This window comes from Trachypithecus francoisi, unplaced genomic scaffold (assembly GCF_009764315.1).
Source record: "Trachypithecus francoisi isolate TF-2019V2 unplaced genomic scaffold, Tfra_2.0 Lachesis_group11, whole genome shotgun sequence".
Lineage (NCBI taxonomy): Eukaryota > Metazoa > Chordata > Mammalia > Primates > Cercopithecidae > Trachypithecus > Trachypithecus francoisi.
Window position 1 is genome coordinate 131,322,129 of NW_022681456.1, and position 25,989 is coordinate 131,348,117.

General features: G+C 42.2%; 1 protein-coding gene across 12 annotated transcripts in view; it reads right to left on the reverse strand.

Moving 5' to 3' along the window:
- Positions 1-14,189, reverse strand: part of WNK1 (WNK lysine deficient protein kinase 1) — a 182,949-nt gene extending 168,760 nt beyond the window's left edge. For 11 of the 12 annotated variants that reach the window (XM_033223315.1, XM_033223314.1, XM_033223322.1 and 8 more), the window contains exon 1: positions 12,443-13,845. In XM_033223315.1, coding sequence (XP_033079206.1) covers positions 12,443-13,204 — 762 coding nt within the window. In that variant the 5' untranslated portion in view covers positions 13,205-13,845. Of the gene's footprint in view, positions 1-12,442 lie in introns of all 12 variants that reach the window. The other variant, XM_033223309.1, reaches the window with a different exon arrangement.
- Between the last annotated feature and the right edge of the window lie 11,800 nt (positions 14,190-25,989).

The window sequence follows — 25,989 nt, forward strand, 5'->3', positions numbered from 1 at the left end:
AATGCTTCAACTCTTAAAGACCTTTTCCAGCTCATCTATTCATCTCATCCTTGACCATGCTTTCTACTTACCCAACCTTCCCTGCTCTTATTCATTCAAAATTACCAGAAGAAATGGCCTACACTTATTTTGTTCATGGTTTTATTTTTTAATTTTTATTTACAGACATATATTTTATTATGGATTCAGGGGGTACATGTGCAAGTTTGCTACATGGATATACTGCATAATGCTGAGGTTAGAGTTTCTAGTTACTTAACCTTATCACCCAAACAGTGAATATTGTACCCAATATGTAATTTTTCAACCCTCACCCCAGCCTACACTTACTGTCTCTACTTTCTAAACTTCCTCTCATCCACTCATTAAACCCACTGCAAATTTTCCCCTCTTCTGAAACTGTAAGGTCACCAAATATTGAGTAACTATGACATATAGTTAACCTTTATTAATTCTGCATGTATGTTTGTGATAACATCCTTTGTACATTTGCCAAAAAAATAACTATTTTTTCTTTATTAATAGAGTATACATATTTAAATGTGTAACTTCAGTTCTAAAAACCACACTCTATATGCTTTAACGGGATGAACTTTATGGTTAAAGTCGAACTTTTTAAAGTCGAATTATGGTTAAAATAATAAAGTTATTATTTTTATTTTTAAAAATTTTTGGAGACTCAGATCTTGCTACATTGTCCCAGCTAGTCTTAAACTCCTGGCCTCAAGCAATGCTCTCAGCTCGGCCTCCCAAAAGTGCTGAGATTAGAAGTATGAGCCGCCAGGCCCGGTCTTGATATAGTTATATTTTTAAAAAGCACAACTTGACCCAAGATCTGATACAGTGCATTCCAAAAGAATTTTCTGCAATGATTAAAAAATAATTTGCTTTTGAAACAGGGTCATAGCTCTGTCACCCAGGCTGAAGTGCAAGTGGCATGATCAAGCCTCACTGCAGCCCTGACCTCCCCAGCTCAAGCAATCCACCCAGCTCAGTCTCTTAAAGTAGCTGGGACTACAGATGCACACCACCAGGCCCAGCTAATTTTTAAATTTTTTGTAGAGGCAGGGTCTTGCTATGTTGCCCAGACTGGTCTTGTAACCGCTGGGCTCAAGCAATCCTCCTGTCTCAGCCTTCCAAAGTGTTGAGATTATAGGTATAAGCCACCATGCCCAGCCTGAAAATGTTATTTATCTGTGCAATCCAATATTGTAGGCACATGTTGTCACTGAGCACTCGAAATGTGGCTAGTACAAGAAAATTAAGTTTTAAAAATTTCATTTTAATTCATTTAAATCTGAATAGCCACATAAAGGCTGGATGCAGTGGCTCACACCTGTAATCTCAGCACTTTGGAAGACTGAGGTGGGTGGATCACCTGAGCTTAGGAGTTCCAGACCAGCCTGGCCAACATGGCAAAACCCCGTCTCTACTAAAAATACAAAATTAGCTGGGCATGGTGGCACGTGCCTGTAATCCCAGCTACTCAGGAGGCTGAGGCAGAATGCTTGAACCTAGGAGGCAGAAGTTATAGTGAGCTGAGATCACGCCACTGCACTCCAGCCTGGGTGGCAAGAGGGAAATAGCCACGTGAGGCTGGTGGATACTGTATTAGATAGTGAACAGTGCAGAAATCTAGGGCATTACCAGTGACTTACATGTATTTATGTGCTTCTCTCTTATTCAACCTCCCCCTTACTTAGGCAACCTTAAATTTAATTGTTAATGACTTTTTTAAAAATTTCTTTTTGTCAGGGCTGTTTCTCAGTGTGAATGTTAATGATTTCTTTTTTTCTTTTCTGAGACGGAGTTTTACTTTTGTTGCCCAGGCTGGAGTGCAATGCCGTGAACTCGGCTCACCACAACCTCCGCCTCCCGGGTTCAAGCGATTCTCCTGCCTCAGCCTGCCGAGTAGTTGGGATTATAGGTATGCGCCACCAGGCCCAGCTGATTTTTGTATTTTTAGTAGAGACGAGGTTTCTCCATGTTGGTCAGGCTGGTCTCCAACTTCTGACGTCAGGTGATCTGCGCACCTCAGCCTCCCAAAGTGCTGGGATTATAGGCGTGAGCCACTGTGCCCGATTAATGATTTCTTAATAGCCAAGTACAACAATTTCAACAGCCTAACTACTATACTTCTTTACTACCTGTTAAATTCATTCTCCACAATTACTACTATGAAAACAGAACTTCTCTTACATATTATTTTCTTGAAATTTTATTCCCTTGGTAATTGTTACTATTTTGCCTAAGGACCATTATTCTTCCCTCTCCCCCTCTCTAATTTTTCTGTAACTTTATATCCTCTCCCTAGCTTATCTCATTGACTTCCATTATTCCAGCTACAACTAATACATCCGTTTTTGGGAATCATTAGCTTTTATCTCCATCTCAGGCCTCATCTTCAAGTTTCAGTAATATATCCAACTGCCTATTGAACTTCTTCTGGAAATTTCACAAGAATCTCAAACTCAACATGTCCAACTGAATACGTCTCCATACCTCCTCCCATCTAAAAAACAAAAAACCTTAAAACTTAAAAAAAACCTTTGATTTTTCTCCCTCAGTTGACAGCACTATCAACCCCAACCTCTTATCTATGCTTCATTTTTCCTCCAAACACCAATTAATCACTAAACCCTAAATATTTTATCTCCTAAATATTTAAATGTTCTATTCCTTCTGTTATCTCCCTAGTTTAGGTCCTAAGAATCTCACATTCATATCCTAACTAGAGTAGCCCTCCCTTACTTGAGGCTTCACTTCCCACCATCCAAAAATATTAAATGGAAAATTCCAGAAATAATTCAAAACTTTTTTTTTTTTGAGATGGAGTTTCCCTTTTGTCGCCCAGGATGGAGGGCAATGGCGCAATCTTGGCTCACTGCAACCTCTACCTCCTGGGTTCAAGTGATTCTCCTGCCTCAACCTCCCAAGTAGCTGAGATTACAGGCATGTACCACCATGCCCGGCTAGTTTTTTTTGTATTTTCAGTAGAGACAGGGTTTCACCATGTTGATTAGGCTGGTCTCAAACTTCTGACCTCAGGTTATCCACTAGCCTCGGCCTCCCAAAGTGTTGGGATTACAAGCGTGAACCACCATACCTGGCCAACAATTCATAACTTTTAAATTGTGTGCCATTCTGAGTAGTGTGATGAAATCTTGAATGGGACATATATCATCCCTTTGTTCAGCATATTCACACTGTTAATGCCACCCACCCATCTCGTCCTTTAGTCACTTAGTCGAATGGGTTATGGGATGGAAAATGCACAGTATGCATAGGGTTCAGTAGTGTCTGTAGCTTCAGGTATCCACTGAGGGGTCTTGCAAACCGCAAAGAAAACAGAATCAAAAGATAAAAATATGGACCAGGAGTGGTGGCTCACACCTATAATTCCAGCACTTTGGGAGGCCGAGGCTGGTGGATCACCTGAGGTCAGGAGTTGGAGACCAGTCTGACCAACATGGAGAAACCCCATCTCTACTAAAAATACAAAATTAGCCGGGCATAGTGGCGCCTTCCTGTAATCCCAGCTACTCGGGAGGCTGAGGTAGGAGAATCCCTTGAACCCAGGAGGCAAAGGTTGTGGTGAGCCGAGATCGCGCCATTGCGCTCCAGCTGGGCAACAAGAGCAAAACTCTGTCTCAAAAAAAAAAAAAAAAGAAAAAAGAAAAAAAAGGAAAAAAAAGAAAAGCAGGAGAAAAAAATAATCATTATTCCCTAAGAAGAAGAGCAGGGACTACTGGAATCTCTACACTTCCCCCTGTATGCCTTTAATCCATTCTTGGACAATTACTGCTATGCAAATCTAACCAATTAATTTCTCTGTTTAAAATTCAACTCTTCCGTTACTCTCTACTTTCTATACATAAGAAGAGTCCACCCTCCACATCCTCAGGTTCCATATCCACAGGTTCTGCATCCATGGATTCAACTAACTGCAGATGAAAATATTGGGGGAAAAAACAGTAACAAAACTCAATAATAAAAAAAACATGAATTTTAAAACACTACAGTATAAAAACTATTTACATAGCACTTACATTGTATTAGGCATTACAAGTAATTTAGCGATGATTTAAACTATACATGAGGAGTCACACCTGTAATCTCAGCGTTTTGGGAGGCAGAGGCAGACGGATCACTTGAGGTCAGGAGTTCGGAACCAGCCTGGCCAACACGGTGAAACCCCATCTCTACTAAAAATACAAAAAATAGCCAGGCATGGTGGCATGTGCCTGTAATCCCAGCTACTCAGGAGGCTGAGGCATGACAATCGCTTGAACCCAGGAGACAGAGGTAGCAGTGAGCTGAGATTGTGCCACTGCACTCCAGCCTGGGCGACAGGGCAAGACTCAGTCTCAAAAAAAAAAAATTAAATTAAAAAAATAAACTATACAGGAGGATGTACTACTGTAGGTTATATGAAAATACACCATTTTATTTAAGAGACTTGTGCATTCGTGAATTTTGGTACCCTATGGTGGGGGCTGTCTGGAACCAATCTCCTACGTATACTGAGGGATGATGACTGTGTGTGAGAGGAGCAGTATGAAGAGTTCAAAGAACATTTTAATACGACAGTGATACCTAGTAACTCTTTAGCATGTTAAAGAGATAAATCTGTTGCATCTCCCAGTTTACCTTAATCCACAATAACCTACCAGTCCATGTAAGGAGATTACCCACATAAAGATAGATATATCAAGTTATATAGCTCAAAACTCTTAGCCATGAAAATGCTCTTATCCCAAGATATCTGTTAATCTCTATCTAGTAATAGACAATGTGCACATTAACAATTTGATTCACTAATTAATTTCACCTCTCACTGTCTGGTTTATACATTAGTGTGTGTTTGATTAACTAGACCATCTATCACGTATATACTGACAAAAATAATATTGTCTCTGAGAAGGTGAACCTCAGTTGCACAAAAGGTATCTTACAGGAAAGGCAGTATGCTTTTTCTTAACTAACCTGAGTATGATGATTTTAACAAGCAAATTTCCAAACACTCCTAAATTCAAACTATTAAATTTCTTAAGAATTCTTACATTCCTGAGAAAATTATTTGCTTGTAATGACTAATAGCTTATCTGAGGACTCTCTTCTAAAAAATCATTCAACACATTCATTTAGCATAATGTATTTAATATGGTAATTTGGCAAGGCCAAGATTCAAGTCACAACACTAAAAAGTAAATGATTTATGAAACCCCACCTGAAAAATCTAAATGAATATAAATGAAGGTGGAGATAATATATGATCAATTAAGTTGGTCACAAAACCACAGCTTACTGATGCTTTTCCTCTTATGTAAAAAGTACAAGTAACCAATCTTTTAAAAACTACATATAGGCCAGGAACGGTGGGTCACGCCTGTAATCCCAGCACTTTGAGAGGCCAAGGCAGGAGGATCACCTGAGGTCAGGAGTTTGAGTCCAGCCTGTCCAACACGGTGAAACTGTCTCTATTAAAAATACAAATAAATAAATAAATAAATAATTAGCCGGGTGTGGTGGTGGGTGCCTGCAATCCCAGCTACACTGGAGGCTGAGGCAGGAGAATCACTTGAATGCAGGAGGTGGAGGTTTCAGTGAGCCAGGATCCCAAGATCACGCCATTGTACTCCAGCCTGGGCGACAGAGCGAGACCCCATCAAAACAACAACAACAACAACAAAACAAAACCTACATGGCCGGGCGCGGTGGCTCAAGCCTGTAATCCCAGCACTTTGGGAGGCCGAGATGGGCGGATCACGAGATCAGGAGATCGAGACCATCCTGGCTAACATGGTGAAACCCCGTCTCTACTAAAAACACAAAAAGAAAAAAACTAGCCGGGCGAGGTGGCGGCTGCCTGTAGTCCCAGCTACTCCGGAGGCTGAGGCAGGAGAATGGCCGTAAACCCGGGAGGCGGAGCTTGCAGTGAGCTGAGATCCGGCCACTGCACTCCAGCCTGGGCGACAGAGCAAGACTCCGTCTCAAAAAAAAAAAAAAAAAAAACCTACATATAAAATTAAGTCTGCTACCTGTCAAAGGCATAATCCTCTTCCAAACAAAATATTAAGAGCTTCTGACAATTTCTCTTCAAACTGAAAAGCTCCCCTTTTAAGATTTGAGAAATTAAGTTGACAAAGCAAAAAGCTCCCCAAATCCAACTAACTTTAATATATTCCATTTGTAACAGGTGATAACTTATAGCCTTCTAAATGAATATTTAAGTATCCTTTGTTATATTTTATATAACACTTAACATTTTTCAAAGTACTTTCACATAGTATTTCAGTTGATCTTCAACAATCCTAAATCAGTAAGACATATTGCTAATAAATGAGCATTACAGATTAAGTTCCTTACTCAAGGTCAGAAAATTGGGTAATCTAGAACTCAAGGGTTCTGCCTTGGTGCTCCTTTTCAGTGTATAGTATTCTACTACACCATAGTGAACTTTCTGAAGACTAATGGATTAGACAAAGTATATAAACTATTTCAATATGATAAATATATACTGTAAGAATTATATACGAGATCCACCAAAAGAAAATCTGCTTTCCAGATTCATGCAAAGTAGATGAGACAAGGAACTTAGCAGATTCTGAAAATAAGCAGTTCAGAAACGTCAGCATTTGGGTGATGGGTCACAGAATTAGAATATTAGGCAAGGGCCAGGTAAAGCTAAGGAATTTAAAAGCACCAGTACATAAAGGTCAATACCTGCTTTCCTCCTCCTCCAAGAATAGTAGTTAAGTTTTGCTATATGATTTTTCAAGCATAAATATAAACAAAATCTTCACAGATTCCCTCAAAAGGACATCCTAAAAAAGATGCTGCATCATCATAGTTAACATTTATGTGGCAGGCCCTGTCCTACATGTTTTATATAGGTTCATTCATTTAATCAGCACAACTCTATAAAGTGGGTGCTCTTTTTTACACCCATTTTACAGACAGGAAACTGTAGCACAAGACTTGCTTATTGAATCCAGGCAATCTAGTTCTTAACTACTATGTTACAAGGCAGAAAAATGGCCTCTTCAAACATAAACTGAGGTCATCCTAAGTCTCACCTATTCCTGCAGACCAGGTTTTAAAACAAAACAAAACGTCTGGGCATGGTGGCTCAAGCCTGTAATCCCAGCGCTTTGGGAGGCCAAGGCAGGCAGATCACGAGGTCAGGTGTTCAAGACCAGCCGGGCCAACATGGTGAAACCCCGTCTATACTAAAAATACAAAAATTAGCCGGGCGTGGTGGCGGGCACCTGTAATCCTAGCTATTCAGGAGGCTGAGGCAGGGGAATCGCTTGAACCTGGGAGGTGGAGGTTGCAGTGAGCTGAGATCAAGCCACTGTACTCCAGCCTGGGCATCAGAGTGAGACTCTGTCTCAAAAAACAAACAAAACAAAAAACTCAAATAAAATGCAAGTTACTAAATATATAATTTAAATTATCAACATAATTTAAAGAATTGGTATAGCAAAAGTGTACTAATTGTAATTATGAATTATTTCATAGTATGCTAAATATTTTCAGAAATGATAATTGAATATAGCTACCCTTGCTGCTTTTACAGCTTTATCTAAAAAAGTGTAAAAACTACCAGAAAAACCAAATTAACAGGTTTAGGATGATTTCTGAAAATGAGAGCCAAGTTTTAATTGAATGTTTCCATAGGGATGAACTGGGATGAATTTTATTTATATTTATATACATATATTTTTTATTTTTTGAATTTCTTTGATAAGCTGCTGGTGGAATAAGATGAATTTTAAATGAATTTGAATGTCAAGAAATGAACTGTCACCAAGCAACAATAGATTCCTAGTTTGTTTTACACAAAAACAACCTCTTTCCAGGTTTTTAGATTACTTCTCAGACTGTGTTACCACGGGTCAGAAAAAAGGTAAGAGAAAAAATTTTGCCAATACTCCTCCTAATCGCTGACTTTGAGGATTTAAGAACAAACTCCAAAAACTATTCCCTGAGATGGAAAGTTACGCTGATTCTCATCCTAAAAATAAGGAATGTGGTACAAATTTAAAAAGAGGGAAAAAATCACCAACATTCAAATAGAAAGAATCAGTTCTATGAGATATTTTAAGAACTATAGCAAAGAAATAAATTATGGTTTCTTAATCACAGAACCGCATCCCATTTCTGTAACACTGCTAAACTTTTCACAAAATATTAATGTCATATACTCATGACATATAGTCTTAATAAAAGAGAAAAGTAAAGCAGTTAAGTATATTGGAGCTTCGACAAAAATATGATTTGATCTCTTTTCAGGTAGATGTGGAAACAATCTCATCAACATATAATGCATCATACGAACTCTTCAAAGGCAACTTGGGGGGAAGGTGCTTAAAATAAATCATTCTTAAATCTGTGCATCAATGTTTTATTTATTTTTTTGTTTGTTTGTTTTTTTTTTTGAGAGCGGAGTCTCGCTGTGTCGCCCAGGCTGGAGTGCAGTGGCGCGATCTCGGCTCACTGCAAGCTCCATCCCCGGGGTTCCCGCCATTCTCGCGCCTCAGCCTCCGAGTAGCTGGGACTACAGGCACCCGCCACCGCGCCCGGCTAGTTTTTTGTATTTTTTTAGTAGAGACGGGGTTTCACCGTGTTAGCCAGGAGGGTCTCGATCTCCTGACCTCGTGATCCACCCGCCTCGGCCTCCCAAAGTGCTGGGATTACAGGCGTGAGCCACCGCGCCCGGCTTTTTTTTTTTTTTTTTTTGAAACGGAGTCTCGCCCTTTCGCCCAGGTTGGAGTGCAATGGCGCGATCTCGACTCACTTCAACCTCCGCCTCCCGGGTTCAAACGATTCGCCTGCCTCAGCCTTCCGAGTAGCTGGGATTACAGGCGCATGGAGCACGCCCAGCTAATTTTTGTATTTTTATAGAGATGGGGTTTCACCATGTTAGCCAGGCTGGTCTAGAACTCCTGACCATGTGATCCGCCCACCTTGGCCTCCCAAAGTGCTGGGATTACAGGCGTGAGCCACCACATCCGGCTGCATAAAGGTTTTCTTAAAGGAAATTGTGCTATCTTTTTTGAAAAACAAGATCCCTTTCTAGAAAAGCAATGTAAACTCTGCAGACACAGCCCAACAGTAGTATTTTCTGACCAAGACAATCAAATATTAAAATTAAGGTGCACTACTTGTCTAATAAAACCAGGTAAAGAAATCTGCATCTTAAACAACTCAGTAATTACTGAAGATCCTGTGGTGTCAAAATATTACCTACGTATTATTTACTAAGAATTGATGCTTGTAATTAGCTGGGTGTGGTGGGCGCCTGTATTCCCAGCTACTTGGGAGGCTGAGGCAGGAGAATCGCTTGAACCCAGGAGGTGGAGGTTGCAGTGAGCTGAGATAGAGCCACTGCACTCTAGCCTGGAGATACAGCAAGACTCCGTCTCCTTTTTTTTTTTTGGAAAAAAAAAAAAAAAGAATTGATGCTTGTTTTACTAAAGAGCAATGCATATAGCATAACATGACTCTTTAAAAAATAAGCTTGGCAGAAAACAGCTTGATTTGTATACCACATTCACCCATCCACGAAAGCCTATTTATGTTTCAATTTGAAGTGATGAAAATCAATACCCAAAACAGAAGCCTGAAATTTGCCACAGGTATAGGACCAGGTTCCTCCAGATCTCCAACAGCCACTTCCACACCAAAACAATATGGCTTCATTTGAAATTACTTATTAGCCATCTACTGGACTACAAATACTTTGTCATCTCCCAAATTATTAGATCCTAACTAGCTTTTGTTCTTCATCTACCTAATCAAGTTATTTACCTGCTCTATGATTTCACTTTTCTTATTTGTCAAATAAATAGCTGGGCAGGATAACCTAAGATGTCTTCCAGTTTTAATACACGAAGATTTTTAAGTCAACAACTTAACACAATATTCTCCTGTCTTGCTTCAGAAATATGTGTATATTAAAAGGATACATTTAGCAAAAAAGTTTCTATCTTCCCAATGCTTTAGTAATCCCTTGGGCTTGTCCTTTAATTTGGCTCCAAAGATAAAAGTTCAAACACTGACCCAGTGAATACATATTAGGCATACAGTGCAACTGTCCTGGTCAAAAAACCAAAAATACTTCCTAACTACTGCTATAAAGGATTTTTCAGATAGGATAATCTTTTCAAAATCAAAACAAAAAATTATAGAAGCACAGACAAATGACATGGAAGTTTCTAAACCAGGTACCACTTAATAAGCAAGGATTCATCTAGTTCTGCAGCCAAATCCGGAAATGACTCAAAAATAATATGCAATGTAAGATTTTCTTTAGTTTGGTCATGTCCATGTCTAGATAATTAAAAATCCAAAAAGTTACCAGTTCTAAGAAAACCTGAGAAGCTTAGACAAACTTTGTATCGTGATATTAGACAAATTAAGTTTTTTTCACTCTATTATCAGTTCCAAGATAATAAAGTATCAGAAAATTCCAGGTGATAAAGGGAAAACACACATCACATTCTGAAAAGTCTCAGAAGTGAAATAATTAAAACTAACAAAATTAATTCATAAAGTGCTCAACAAGTAATTGGGTCCAGTCTCAAAAAAGTAAGGCAACCGGTTAAGGAAAAAAAAAATTGTTGAAAAGCACTTATTCAAATATAAAACTATAATGGAAGAATAAAATTCCAGCATCAGTAGCAATAGGCGTCGAAAGTACAAGAAAGAAATGTAAATTCTGTAAATTTCTGCCTGTAAACCAAAAGGAATCAGACATAAGTTGTTTTCGTTTTTGAGACGGAGTCTCGCTCTGTCACCACGCTGCAGTGCAATGGTGTGATCTCCGCTCACTGCAACCTCCGCCTCTCGGGTTCAAGCTATTATCCTGCCTCAGCCTCCTGAGTAGTTGGGATTACAGGCGCGTGCCACCATACCTGACTAATTTTTATATTTTTAGTAGAGTCGGGGTTTCGCTATGTTGGTCAGGCTGGTCTCAAACTCCTGACCCCGTGATCCACCCGCCTTGGCTTCCCAAAGTGCTGGGATTACAGGCGTGAGCCACCGTGCCTGGCCCAGACTAAGTTTTTTGAGTATGACTGACCAAAATGAATAGTTTTCGTTTGACGAGGTTTTTTTTTTTTTTTTAAGATCTGTCACCTTTCCAATTCTAAAATACTATACAATTAATGAGTAGTTTTAATTTCACACTACCTTAGAAGTTCTACATCATTAACTGTAAAAGTTAAGAAATGACTATGTTTGTAAAGAACTTCTTAGTTTTTAAGTTTACTTCCACATGCTGTGTTAATTTCACATTTGATATGGCCTTAATTATTTGGAACCTGACATTCAAAGGGTTACATGTTAACATATTAGTTCATGGATAAAACAAGTTGCAAGATCATTCAGTTATTTTCATATCCTGTATCAGGCTGGTCTAATGACATATTTTTATGTATGCATAATGTGGCTGACTTTTTTCCTTCACTATAACCCTGCTCCTACTAATAACCTATGTTCACCTATGCCCAGTCAGGGCAATATTCAAGCAAGCTGCTTCAGTTAGTCGAGCAACAAGTAGCCCAAACTCAGCTGTTTAAACCTAGAATGTACTAGTCAACCAGAATGACACACCATTATTTACACCACTAGAGGTTAAAAAAGGAAGTATTGCGACTCCTTTGGACTCTTAGGAAAGTTTAGCTTAAAAATATTTTATAAGATTAAAACAATGATGATGACATTACAACTCTCAAAGCACTTACACAATTTTGCATGGGCTCCTGTACTATTCGCTGTATAGTGAATGGGCTGAAAGACGTTAGTTTAACGAACAATGTCAGAGCAATGCTGCTACTGCAAGGCTTAAGCATCATTAGGTAGAACAACATCAAACATTTATTTGCACGTCACTACTGTCAAGGCATTCATCCAAAAGGGGCAGAGAAGAGTCTTTTTTAATACTTATTTTATACTAAATGCCTGTGCAACCATCAAGCAAGATATATCCAGAGGTACAAGGTCGTTCTCATTTGAAAAGAACAGCCTGATCTCAGGAATGGAAACAGGCTTCTACGCCCAGAGGCAGCTCATCACTGCAGAGTCTTGGATGAGACTGAAACGCACGGGGAAGAAGCATCTGTCCTTTCAACTTCCCCACTCATTCCAAGTTTCTTGCCAGACACTAAACCAGGAGACAATTCGTTTATACTAAGACGACCTTCACCACCCCTGCCCGGTAGCAAATCCCTCTGGCTACCAGTAATTCTTATCCTATCCCAACACCGAGCACATGCTCCACATTCTCCTAATTTCAACCCCTTTCAGAAGTGGGCCTCCCCCTCCCACTCGGAGTCCAACAGTTCGAGAATGCCAAGTGAACGGTGAACTGGCTTCGCCAAGCCACATTTAGGACCCAAAGGACCTTCAAATAAAGAAGTAGGTGGGGCTTTACCTGCAGTTCACACCAGGCGACTTCCACCGTGGTTTCAGTGTCCAGACCTTTGTAGACCGTCTTAAAGGAGCCTCTGCCGATTTCGATGTCAAACTTGAGAAAGCGGCCATCGTTCGACATTCCCACGGCCTTGGTCTCCAGCTCTTCGATGTCATCCTGCTGCTGGCTCCGTTCCTCCTGCGGCTCCTTGGCGCTGCCGCCGCCGCTGCCGCTTCTCGCTGGCGGCGGCTCCTCTTTGCTCCCCCCCAGGCTAGGCTGGGACACTGCGCGGTCTTTGCTGGTACTGCTGGGGACAGTCGAGGGGGCAGGGCCCGCGACGGCCTGTTCCCCAGGGGCGGCAGCGGCCGGAGGCTGCTGGGCTACCTGAGAAGCGGCGGCGGCGGCGGCCACGGTCTCCTCCCGGTGGGGCTCCGGTGGGGCACTCTGCGGGGCGACCGCGGGGATGCTGGGCTGGGGGAGGGCAAGAGGGAGGCCGGGCAGCTCCAGCGCAGTGGCGTTGGAGTCGCAGATGACACTCCGGCGGAAGAAGCGGTGCTCAGTGGTGGCGGTGGTCGCGGCCGCCCCGCGGCTGTCCTTGTCCATCGTGTGGCGGCGGCGCCGGTACTCCTCAGTCCTGCCGGTCACAGCGTCGGCGGCCGCGGCCCCCAGTTTCTCCCCCACGGAGGAATCGGAGCTGGAGCCATTCTTGGGGACAGGAGCCGGCGGCGACAGGAACAGGGAACCGGGAGTGCTGCTCTGCTTCTCGGCGGCGCCGCCAGACATGGTCGGTTCGCTGGCGAGAGGCGAGCGGGCTCGGAGTCGTGGATGAAAAGGGCGTGAGGGGCCGAGCCGCCCGCGCAGAGGTCCGCAGGGCACCGCGGCCGGGCGGGTTCGCGCCGCCCCGGACGACGCCTCACTCAGCACCGACCAGCCGCAGCGAGGGAGAGGCGGACCGCGGGGCCAGGCTGCGGCGGCTGCTGGCACCGAGACTGCGGCGGCTCGCGAGGAGGGCTCGAAGGCGGGCGAGTCGGGAGCGGAGCCACGGGGGTTAGCGCCGCACGGTCCGCATCCATCCTGCGGCGAGCGGCGGCCGGGCGGGCGGTGGCAGCGGAGGCGCCGCAGTCATGAGGGGAGGGCCAGGGGCCGGCACCGAGTCGAGGCGGATGCGGCGGACGCGGCTCCCACTGCCGCCGCTCGCCGAGCTGGGCGGGCTAGGCCCAGAGGGCGGCGGCGCCGCGAGCACGGGACCAGGTCCGACGCCCGGGCGGTGGCAGCCCCGGGGCAGGGGAGTGGGAGGGGCCGAGGCGAGCGAGGGAAGGCCGCGGCCCGGCTCCGGTCACTCGGCGGCCGCCTCCTCCCACACGCGCCCCCAGCGATGGGGACCGGCCTCACAGGTCGCCCATGGCCCAGAGGCGAAGGGCCGGAGCCTCGGAGCCTCGGCGCCTGAGGAGCGGGCCCCCCCTTCCCCGAGGCCTCCCCGCCCGCCCCAGGCCTGGCAAACCCGTCTCCTCCCGGGCCGGTGCCGGGGGCTGACGGCGGAGGGAACGGTGGGGAGGGGAGGGCCGCTCACCGCGGGGCCCGAGCTCCGCTGCTTCTCTCAGGCAAGAGGAGAGGAGACCCAGAGGACTGGGTGAGGGGGAATAGGGAGAGAAAAGGGCAGTCACCCCCACCAGGCGCCTTCTGTCACCGAAGACGGGGGTGCGGAGTGGCCGAGATAGGACCCGCGTCCGCCCGGGAAACTCTCTGCGCTAAATGGCGCCGGGAGTCTGAAGCCTCCACACAGCCCGCTCGGATCCCGCCCCCCGCCGCCCGGGGCAGCCCCACCCCCCACCTCGCTCCGGGGTTTTGCGCAGGCGTGCCAGCCCCGAGGCACCTTGGGACTTATAGTTTACGGGCTGGAGGAGATGAACGGGACCTAGGAGAAAAGTGCCTACGACTTCCATGATGCCTCGCGGTTGCTGTAGCCTGATGCCTCGTGGGAGTTGTAGTTTTCTTTAGAAACCGTCCCTTCTGAAAGGCTGATGGGAGCGTCATCGCGGGTCGCTCAACCCCATCCTGAAGTCCTCGCCAGCTTAGGAAAATCATTATTTAGGGATTAATTGTGGAAGAAGGGAAGGAAGGGGAAAAAAAAGAAGAGGAAGGTGGGGGGGACATGGAAAGACTCCCATCATGCTCTGCTAAGCGAGAGCGCTCTTAGGGTTGCCATGCAATGAAAAATGATCTGTTGTTCATCTTTAATGGAGAGAGCCGCAGTAGTGTTGAGTGACTGCAGGGCTGTGGGGGTGGAGGGGAAGGGTAAAGCAGGATAACCGGAGCCTGAGTTCTGAGTTGGAGGAGGGGAAAAGAAACTTTGTGAAGATGGTGCATGAAATTAATATTGATTAAATGGATTGGAGGAGGAGACAGGGAGGATTATCTTCCATCCTCCTCCCCTCAACAATTAAGGCCACATTCTCAGCTCCTGCCCGACACGGACATTCTGGCTCTCAAAAAAGGGCTGCCTTACTGAAATGGGGGATCCTAGTGAACTCTATCTTTGCTTTGCCTGAAACATAATAAAAGGGGGGGTTGGGGGAGCGGTGGATTCAAGAAAAGATAAGGTCTACGGATCTATGGGTCTTTGACCACACTTGGGGGGCTGGGCTGACTTCTGCCTTTGTAGTTGGTAGAAACTTATTTTCCACCTTTCTTCTGCTGGGTGGCTTCGTGAAACAACACCCCCTCTTTCTCTAGAGCTCCTCAATGTCCACATGCAATGTCTACCAGGGCTCTGGGCCCGGGAAATGTGGATCCCTGCGGCTCGCCGCCATAGAAGGTTTTTCTTGAAAGCATCCTTGTCTCCCTGGACCTCTGTGCTCCTCGCAACTACTCAAGATGTGGAGGGCATGAGCACCAGGGGGCACCAGACGGAGTAGGAAGCCGGACTCGGGAGCAGATGGCAGTTTAAAAGCCTCGGTCCAACCGGTAGAGAGCGGGAAGCGCTGAAAACGTACGCAGCCGCATCGGAGCGTCCGGACGCGACCGCCTCTCCTCGGCGCCCGCTGCGGAACCAGCTCGGAAGCGCGCGTCCCGGCCGAGGACCACGCTGCGAGCGAGCAGCTAGCGAGGAACTTGGCGGGAGGTTCCTTAGCACAGTTATCGGATGAGCTCCACCTGCAGAATTCTTGCCGCACAGTTCATGTTAATTCATCTGATACGTAAAATGGTTAATGCTGTTTTCTTTCTTTTTTTTGTTGTTTATCGCAAGCTACACTTTCAAGTTTACAAAAATGTTTTAAGCCAATGATGGTGAGGTTTCATGAAGCTGACAGGTTGTGAACATTTTAAAATGCCAATTCAGTAAGAACAACTAGAGTACTAAAGTATTAGTGTTCCATTGCTTTAGAAAATGTATCTTTCATTCGTTTGCTGTTGGTAATGGTAAATAATCTCATTATGGTAAATGGAATTAAGAGTGTACTTCTAACCGTAAACCTACTGTAAGCAAGGGAAGAAATGGCCGTAAAATACATTTTTATTATACTTCTTGAGTCAAATAAAACTTGCCCAATTGTTGCTTCAGGAGGAAAAATAGTCTGATTTTAAACATAAGGCAGCTAATTACAAATTGGCAAGTTAAAAGAAAATCAGTAAATCATAATGTTCCCTTTTGGCACCATAAAAAAATTAGGATATTTTTGTGTGGGTGGTTATTAAAGGATTTTATTATTGCCTGTTCCTGTTTACTGAGCCCTGAAACTTTGGCCATACTGCATTGGACACAAGTCCCTTGATAATCACCATGCCCTATCAACATGTCTTTTCAACCAGGAACAACTAAATTCATTGTAAGTAATTTAATTAACTGTTGACTTGAAACCACACTTGCCTAGGAGACAGCTTTTCCCACTTGTGTAATGTTAGCTTTACAATGAAAACAGATACAATTTTAAGTTGAATATAATCTTATTATGTACAATGATTAGATTTAAAAGTTATGTTGTTTAGTGTGTGTATTTAACTAACACTTTTTTGTTCAGTTTTTTTTTTTTTTTTTTTTGAGAGAGAGTCTCATTCTGTTACCCAGGCTGGAGTCCAGTGGCTTGATCCCGGCTCACTCAGTTCTTTTTAATGCTTACCAACCTATCTCCAAGTAAATGATGTTTTCTGTTACTCATTACTGTAATTCCTAATAGTACTTTTCCTTTCTCTGTCCTTTCAATTATCGAGTAAAGAATCAACCTCTCTGTATTCCGTATAAAACATCAAGTGACTGTAAACAGAGATAACAAGGAAACCAGGATACAATGAATGCACTAAGCTCAGAGGTTTGACTTCCTGACATTTGGTTCCACAAGAATACAAGTATGTTATTCTCTCTCACCATTTCTCTGTTCTCTCTAGTTCTTGTTCATGTTCTCACATTGATTGATTCATGTTTCTTTCTATTCCCATCCATTCACATTTTTCGTTTACATGGTTTCTGCCATTGGTAACTAGCTAGCAATGAAAGAGACACCTTTGATTTAGACAGTGACTGAAATATCCTGAACACACAAAATCTACCTTACTTTGAATGTGGCATAATATTAATACATAAAGTTGCTTCTTGAAGTGTAGGGGAAAAATTGTCCTATCTTAAGAGCATTTCTCTTTTTTTCTTTGTCTCCTTCCCCTCATTTTCCCATGCTCCTTTGTCTTGCCTATGGGTAATTTTTATTTTACCTCTTTGTCATCTGGAACCCTGTCATCTGGAAGTAGGCAATGAAAATCAGGCAGCTAAACGATGAAGAATAGTTTTTAAGAACTTTATATTATAAATGAAATAAAGGGCATGGGATTTTACTTATATCAAAGTATATTATAAAACCACAAAATTAAATCTGTATGGTATTGAGGTAAGCATAGGCAATGGAACAGAAGAGAGTACAAAAACAGTCTCATGTATGTATGGGAAGTTCATATATAAGGAAAATTGCATTTGAAGTCAGTAAGGCAAAATAATAAACAGTGCTTGGACAATTAGTTATTCATTTGAAAAATAAATGCAGTCAGTTTACTTCAGACTGTTCACAAAATTAATTTCCACATAGATTGAATAACTAAACTTTAAAAAAAACTCTAAAGAATTTTTTAAATATAGGAGAACATAAGGTACTAAAGGGCTTCAAAGAACAATCCAGGAGCCACAAAGAAAAATATTTGACAATATCAAAATTGATAATCTATTCAACAAAACACAAGCTGCCAGAAAAAACTCTGGAGACTGTATAACAAAAGATTAATATCCAAAAGATATGGCTTTTGAGAAAAAAAAACCCTCTTAAATCTCTGAGAAAAAGGCAAACCACTGTATAGAAAAGGAGGATATGAAAAGATAATTTAGAAAGCAGTAAATGTCATGGGCTTACACCTGTAATCCCAGCACTTTGGGAGACCTCAGTGGGAGGATCACTTGAGGTCAGGAGTTCGAGACCAGCCTGGCCAACATGGTGAAACCCCATCTTTACTAAAAATACAAAAATTAGCTGAGTATGGTGGTGCACGCCTATAGTCCCAGCTACCCGGGAGGTTGAGGCATGAGAAGCACTTGAACCCAGGAGGCGGAAGTTGCAGTGAGCCGAGATTTTGCACCACTGCACTCCAGCCTGGGCAACAAAGCGAGACTCTGTCTCAAAAAAAAAAAAAATAAATAAAGCAGTAAATGCAAATAACAAAAATAAACATGAAAAAAATGCTGAAACTCAGTAGCTAGCAAAATGCAGATTAAAATATATTTTCTCTCATAAAATTGAAAGATTATCTTTTTGAGACAGAGTCTCACTCTGTTGTCCAGGCTGGAGTGCAGTGATGCAATCACAGCTCACTGTAGCCTCATACTTCTGGGCTCAAGCCTGCCAAGTAGCTGGGACCACAAGTGTGCACCACCATGTCCAGCTAATTTTTAAGTGTTTTGTAGAGTTGAAGTCTCACTACGTTACCCTGGCTGATCTGAACTCTCTGGACTTAAGCAGTTCTCCTATTTCAGCCTCCCAAAGTGCTAGGATTGCAGGCGTGAACCACCACACCTGGTGTAAATTGAGCACAAAAAAAGAAAGTTTTTTTTTTTCTTTTAGTGTCCCCAGCATGGCAATTTGCAAAATTTTTAAGGATTGGTAATATCAAGTGTTGGCAAGGATGTGGGGAAACGTGCTGTTAATGATATGGTAACTTAGTACAACCTTTTTTGAGGGCAGTTTGTCAGCAATTATTAAAATGTACAATGTGCATCGCCTTTTTCTTTCGTTTTGGTACCTATCTTGGAAAAACACTTGCATGTATTTCCTAAGAAATATCTATAAGAGGCTGGGTGCAGTGGCTCACGCCTGGAATCCCAACACTTTGGAAGGCCGAGGCGGGTAGATCACAAGGTCAGGAGTCCGAGATCAGTCTGGCCAATATGGTGAAACCCCGTCTCTACTAAAAATACAAAAAATTAGCCAGGTGGGGTGGTGTGTGCCTGTAATCCCAGCTACTCGGAAGGCTAAGGCAGGAGAATCACGTGAACCGGGAGGCAGAGGTTGCAATGAGCCACGATCGTGCCACTGCACTCCAGTCTGGGCAACAGTGCAAGACTCTGTCTCAAAAAAAAAAAAAAAAGAAGAAGAAGAAGAAAAGAAATATCTATAAGAATATAAGAATATTCACTATAGCCAGGTGCAGTGGTGTGTGCTTGTAGTCAGCTACTTGGGAGGTTGAGGTGGGAGAATTACTTGAACCCAGGAGGTCAAGGTTGCAGTGAGCTATGATCACGCCACTGCACTCCAATCTGAGTGACAGAGCAAGACCCTGTCTCTAAAAAACAAAAACAAAACAAAAAACCATTCACTGTGGCTTTATCTGTAACAAAAAATCCAAATGATCTGCATGTTCATTAAAAAGAAAATAGTTAAACTATGGTATATCCAATTTGGGGTACACCATGCAACAAACAGTAGGAAAAAGGAGATAAATATCTATGTGGTGCCATAACTATTAAGTGAAAGACTCAAGTTTCAGGATAATATGCACTAGATCACATCTTGTATTTTTTTAAAAAGTTATGTTTCTATGTGTATTTAAAGGCATGCAGAAAAAGTCTAGGTAGTACACACCAAAATGAAAAGGGGGGTTACTTCAGGGGAATACTAGATCTTTTTTGTTGTTTCTTTTTTTTTTTTTTTGAGATGGAATCTTGCTGTCTCGCCCAGGCTGGGGTGCAGTGGCGCGGTCTGGGCTCACTGGAAGCTCCGCCTCCCGGGTTCATGCCATTCTCCTGCCTCAGCCTCCAGAGTAGCTGGGACTACAGGCGCCCGCCACCTCGCCCGGCTAATTTTTTGTGTTTTTAGTAGAGACGGGGTTTCACCGTGTTAGCCAGGATAGTCTCGATCTCCTGACCTCGTGATCCGCCCGCCTCGGCCTCCTAAAGTGTGTTGTTTCTTTTTTGAGACGGAGTCTCGCCCTGTCGCCCAGGCTGGAGTGCAGTGGTACAATCTTGGCTCACTGCAACCTCTGCCTCCCGGGTTCAAGTGGTTCTCCTGCCTTAACCTCCCAAGAAGCTGGGACTACAGGCATACACCACCATGCCCGGCTCATTTTTTGTATTTTTAGTAGTGGTGGGGTTTCACCGTGTTGGCCAGGTGTAAGCCCAGCCGAATACTCATATCTTTATTTTGTGAATTTCTTAATACATTCTCACTCATTGCAGATAATTTGAACGTTACAGAATAAAGTATGGAAGAAAGTGAAATTTGCCAGAAAATCTACCCAGCCATAGATAGCAACCTTTAATATGTAGGTGTATTTCTTTCCAGACAGATAAAAATTTTATAATCATGTCATAAGTTTTTCCAGTGTATTACATACTCTCTGGAAACATCATTCTTTAATAACTGCATAGTATTTCACCATATGACATTACCAAGTATAAGTCTTTCACATTATCTGGAAGGAACATAGGGGAAAATATTTTAAATGTCCCAGGCTTTAACATGCTCTGACAGGAAAAGATTTATCAGAATCACCTAGGAAGCTTTTACAAAATACACCTGTTGGACTGTTTCACCACTACTCCCCATGCAATCTAGATATATTTTTTGGTGAGAGAATTCATTGCAAGCAGACCTGTGTTGCAAGAAATTTTTAAAGGAAAGTATTAGTATATTAGTAAAAGGATTAGCAAATTAGGATTTAAACAAGGAATGAAAATACCAGAAAAAAAAATATGTTGGAAAATATAAAAGGCCAGAAAATAAAAAAGAAAATAAATAAAAGAAAACATAAAAGGCATTTTATTAGTCGTGTTAAAAGGTAAATGATGGCTTCAAGCAAATGTAATAACAAGGTATGATATGCATTATAATATATGAAGAAGTAAGCGGGACATGGTGGCTCATGCCTGTAATCCTAACACTTTGGGAGGCCGAGGAGTGAGGATCACTTGAGGCCAGGAGTTTGAGAGCAACCTGGGCAACATAGTGAGACCTTGTCTCTAAAAACAAAAAATATTTTGAAGTAAATAAAATTAAAAATATATATATAGAGAGAGAAGTAAATGTATAATGGTTATAGCATAAGGGACAGGAGGAGGAAATGGAAGAATAACATTATTAGGGTCTTATACTATATATGAAATGGCATAATATTATTTGAAGGTAAACTATAATAAGTTCAAGTTGCATATTGGAAACACTGAAGCAATCACTAAAATTATCAGATACAGAGGTATAGGTAATAAACCAGTAGTAGGGATAAAATTGAGTCATTAAAAAGTACTTAAATAATTCAGAAGAAGGAAGAAAAAGAACAAAAAGAGAGCAAATGAAATGACTAGAAAACTGACCAACAAGAGGATTTCAGTTCAACCACACTGACAATTATGTTAAAATTAAATGGTTTAAACTCTTTTAAACTCTCCAATTCAATGGAAGACATTAAGAGATTGGATAAAAAACACCACCATACTACATACTGCCTATAAAAAAAACTTTAAAGATTAAAACAGATTAAAAGGATAAAAAATACCAAGAAAACACCAATCAAAATAAAACAAGAGTGGCTATATTAATACAAAACAAGGACTATTAACAGGATAGAAAGGGATCTCTCATAATTACAAAGAGGTCAATTCCTCAAGAAGACATTTCAATTCTAAATAAGGGTTAAAACTATAATGCTTTGAGAAGAAAACAGGAGAAAATCTTTGTGACTCTGGGTTAAGCAAAGAATTTTTTTTTTCTGAGACAGAGTCTCGCTCTGTCGCCAGGCTGCAGTGCAATGGCATGATCTTGGCTCACTGCAACTTCCACCTCCTAGGTTCAAGCAATTCTCCTGCCTCAGCCTCCCGAGTAGCTGGGACTATAGGCACGTGCCACCACACCCAGCTAATTTTTGTATTTTTAGTAGAGACGGGGTTTCACCCTGTTGGCCAGGGTGGTCTCAATCTCTTGACCTCGTGATCTGCCCGCCTCAGCCTCCCAAAGTGCTGGGATTACAGGCGTGAACCACCACACCTGGCCTAAACGAAGAACTTTTAGGTCCGGCGGCAGCGGCTCACATCTGTGATCCCAACACTTTAGGAGCCTAGGAAGATTACTCGAGACCAGGAGTTCAAGACCAGCTTGGGCAACATAGTAAAACCCTGTCTCTACAGAAAATAAAAATAAAAGACATTTAAGGACACAAAAAGCACAAACCATAAAAGAAAAAATAGTTAAACTGACTTCACCAAAATTAGAAATTTGTGTTCTTTTTGTTTGTTTTGTTTGTTTTTTATAGAATAGAGACAAAGTCTTTCTGTGTTACCCAGGCTGGTCTCAAACTCCTGGGCTCAAGGAAACTTCCTGCCTCAGCCTGCCAAAGTGCTGGGATTACAGGTGTGAACCACTGTGCCCAGCCAGACATTTTTGTTCTTTAAAGATGATGTTATGAAAACGAAAGGGCCACAGACTGGGAGTCGATATTGCAAAACAAAGATCTGAAAAAATATTTGTAAACAGAATATATAGGAAACTCTTACAATTCAACCTTAAGATAATAGTACAGTAAAAATGTGTGCAAAAGATTTGAACAGATACTTCAGCAAACAATATAAATGAATGGATAAATAGGCACTTGAAAAGATGTCCATCATTAGTCATTAAGGAAGTGAAAATTAAAATTACTATGAAATAGCACCACGTACCCAGTAAAATCACTACAATTAAACATGGTTGGTGAGGATGTAGGAGCAACTCGTTTCTCGCACGTTGCTACTGGGAGTACAGTGGTTCAGCCAATTTGGGAAATAGCTTGACGCTCTAATAATTAAAGTTGAACATATACTTACCATATGATCCAGCAGTTCCACTGCTAGATATTTGCCCCAGAGAAATGGAAACATATGTCCACACAAAGAGTTGCATGGAAAATTTCAGAACAATTTTACTCATGATGGCCGAAAACTAGAAACAAACCAAATATCTATCAACTGGTGAACAGGCAAGTAAATTGTGATGTGTCCTTATGATGGAATGCTACTCAGCAATAAAAATAGAGTACTATGTACAATAATGTGGATAACTCTCGAAAGCATTATGCTAAAGGAAAGGAGCCAGACACAGAAGTCCACTGATTTCATTTACATGGCCATCTAGAAAACGCAAAACTGATAGCAGAACGATCAGTTCTGGGGTTAGAGGGGAAGGAAAAGAACTGCAAAGGAGCACAGAGAATTTTTTGAGTGATGAGAATGTTTTCCGTCTTAATTTTGGTGATGGTCACATGACTGTATTCATTCAAAACTCATTAAGTGGGTGATTATCCTTTTTTTTTTTTTTTTTTAAAGACAGGGTCTTGCTCTGTTGCCCAGGCTAGAGTGCTGTGGTGCAATCATAGCTCATCACAGCCTCAAACTCCTGGGCTCAAGGGATCCTCAGACCTCAGCCTCCTGAGTAGCTGGGACTATAGATGCACACCACCACTCCAAGCTACTTTTTTTTTTTTTTGTAGAGATGAGGATCTTGCTATGTTAGTGATCATCCTACCTTGGCCTCCCAAAGTGCTGGGATTACAGGTGTGAGCCACCGCACCTGGCCCTGGCTATATTTTAAATGGGCAATTTTTTATTGTATACAAGTTATTCTTCAAGAAATCAGATTTTTTAAATATTTCGTTCTGCCAAAATTATTGAAACATAATATACTCTATAAAGCACCCTATTCTGCTTACAAACTATTTGTCTCAATACCCAAGAGATATGAAACGTAACTGAAAAGTCTACATAAACTTTATGGTAAAAATGAAAAAATGGTATTACTAGTTCAGTTTGAAAAACCTTTAAGCAGTGGTCATTTTCATCCATTTCGATGGTTTGGAGGGATAGGGATAGCTATCAAGACAGATATTCTGAACATAATCAATGCTCATCTGAGTACCTCCTTATTAGTAAATAGAAAGATGAGCTTCCCAACTCCTTATGATCTCTAAGAGTTTGCTTACATTATTTAGTCATTTATGATCAAGGCACATTCTGTATGCTACTTATATATTCATAATTTGACATTCAGTGATAATTTTTTGAATCTTTTTTTTTTTTTGAGACAGAGTCTTGCTCTGTTGCCCAGGCTGGAGTACAATGGCACAATCTCAGCTCACTGCAACCTCCGCCTCCCAGGTTCAAACAATTCTCCTGCCTCAGCTTCCCAAGTAGCTGGGATTACAGGCACCTGCCACCACGCCGGGCTAATTTTTGTATTTTTAGTAGAAACGGGGTTTCACCGTGCTGGCCAGGCTGGTCTCAAACTCCCGACTTCAGGTGATCTGCCCGCCTTGGCCTTCCAAAGTGCTGGGATTACAGGCATAAGCCACCGCGCCCAGCCAATTTTCTGAATCTTAAGATAATTTTACTGAACATATTTTGCTTAATTAACCTCTACAGTCAGGTTAATTCTGTAACTAAAAAGCGTATGTAGCAAATTCAACAACAGCAATAATATTATCACCTTCCAATGTCTGCCTGTGTTTGGACCAATTGAAGATATGGTAAATTGACTTCCTTAGAATAGCTGGGAAATAGGAAAAGAGTGCCAACCTCTGTAGTGGGTAATACTCCTCAGAAGACAGAAGTATACATTCTCTTAAGACAGTAATAATACTCTTTGAATAGTAGTCTCGGCCAGGTGCAGTGGTTCACACCTGTAATCCCAGCACTCTGGGAGGCCAAGGTGAGTGAACCACCTGAGCTCAGGAGTTCAAGACAAGCCTGGCCAACATGGCGAAACCCTGTCTCTACTAAAAATACAAAAATTAGCTGGGCGTGGTGGCAGGTGCCTATAGTCCCAGCTGCTTGAGAGACTGAGGCAGGAGAATCACTTGAACCCAGGAGGCGGAGTTTGCAGTGAGCGAAGATTGAGACACCGCACTCCAGTCTGGGTGACAGAGCGAGACTCCTAAAAAATAATAATAATAATCACAAAGCTCATGAAATTATACCAGGAAACAATAGGGGAAGAAGGTGAAGAAAAGGAACCTGGGCCACTGAGGTCCGTAGTGGATGAGATCTTAGCAAGCTGACCTTCCCAGAGCCGGGCCCTTCGTTGAACTGAATAAGTTGGCATTCCATTTCAGAGTGGCAAGTTACCTCAACCTACTCCCTTTGGAACCCACTTCCTGTGAAGTTTCTTACTAGAAAAATCCTAAAATGATTATTTATTTCACCCTCCTGTGTTTTCCCTCCCCCACCCTTCCTAAGATACTCTGAAATGTCTTTCGTATGCATATCTAGATGAGGTTCCCACTGGAGAAGAAGCAGGTTGAATTTCACATCTTGTGTGCTATGCAATTTTCATTCTTCAATAAGGGTGCTAAGCAATAATTATAGTCATGATGATCAAGGGGCCAGGCTATGGATATGCATGTGTACAAGGAAACTAGATATGAATGTGGGGGTTCCTAGAGAAAAACAAGGTAGTGTGGCCTCATCGCTTAGTACAGGTAGGGAGTAGCTTCTCAAATTAGACCCTGTCAGCTGCCAGGCTGATTTCAGCTCTCTATCTATGCATCTCTACAGATCTCACCATGGAGCTTTGACAGAGGTATTACCTTATGACAGGATAGGACTGGGGGAATCTTATCACTTGTCTCTGCCTATAACAAGCCAGGACAGGTTGAAGTGTTGGATTGGCTTTCAACAAGAATCAGGACACCAGGGCTAGGTCTTGATTAGAAAAATAAAGTCTGTCAGGCTGTCTTTGCCCACAGGTGGTTATTAGAAGGAAGCCTAGAGGGCTGAACACCAGCCCAAAGAGCAATGTGAAGCCCCTGTAAAGACTTAGCCCTTATTGCCAAATCAATTCTGATTCAATTTTTGAAATGGAAAAAAGGTGTTACCTCTGCAGACACCTGTGATACATAGCCATCACCTAGAGTTGGATGATATTCCAAAATAGATTTCCTAAGAGGTTTTCAAGTGTACAATCCTCTCAAGAAGCATCTTCTGATCATCGAGTTACATGAATGAAAATCTGTGTAGCAGTTTGTTGAAAAACTTATCAGCTAACCGGGAGGATCATGGTTGACATTCCCACATATTT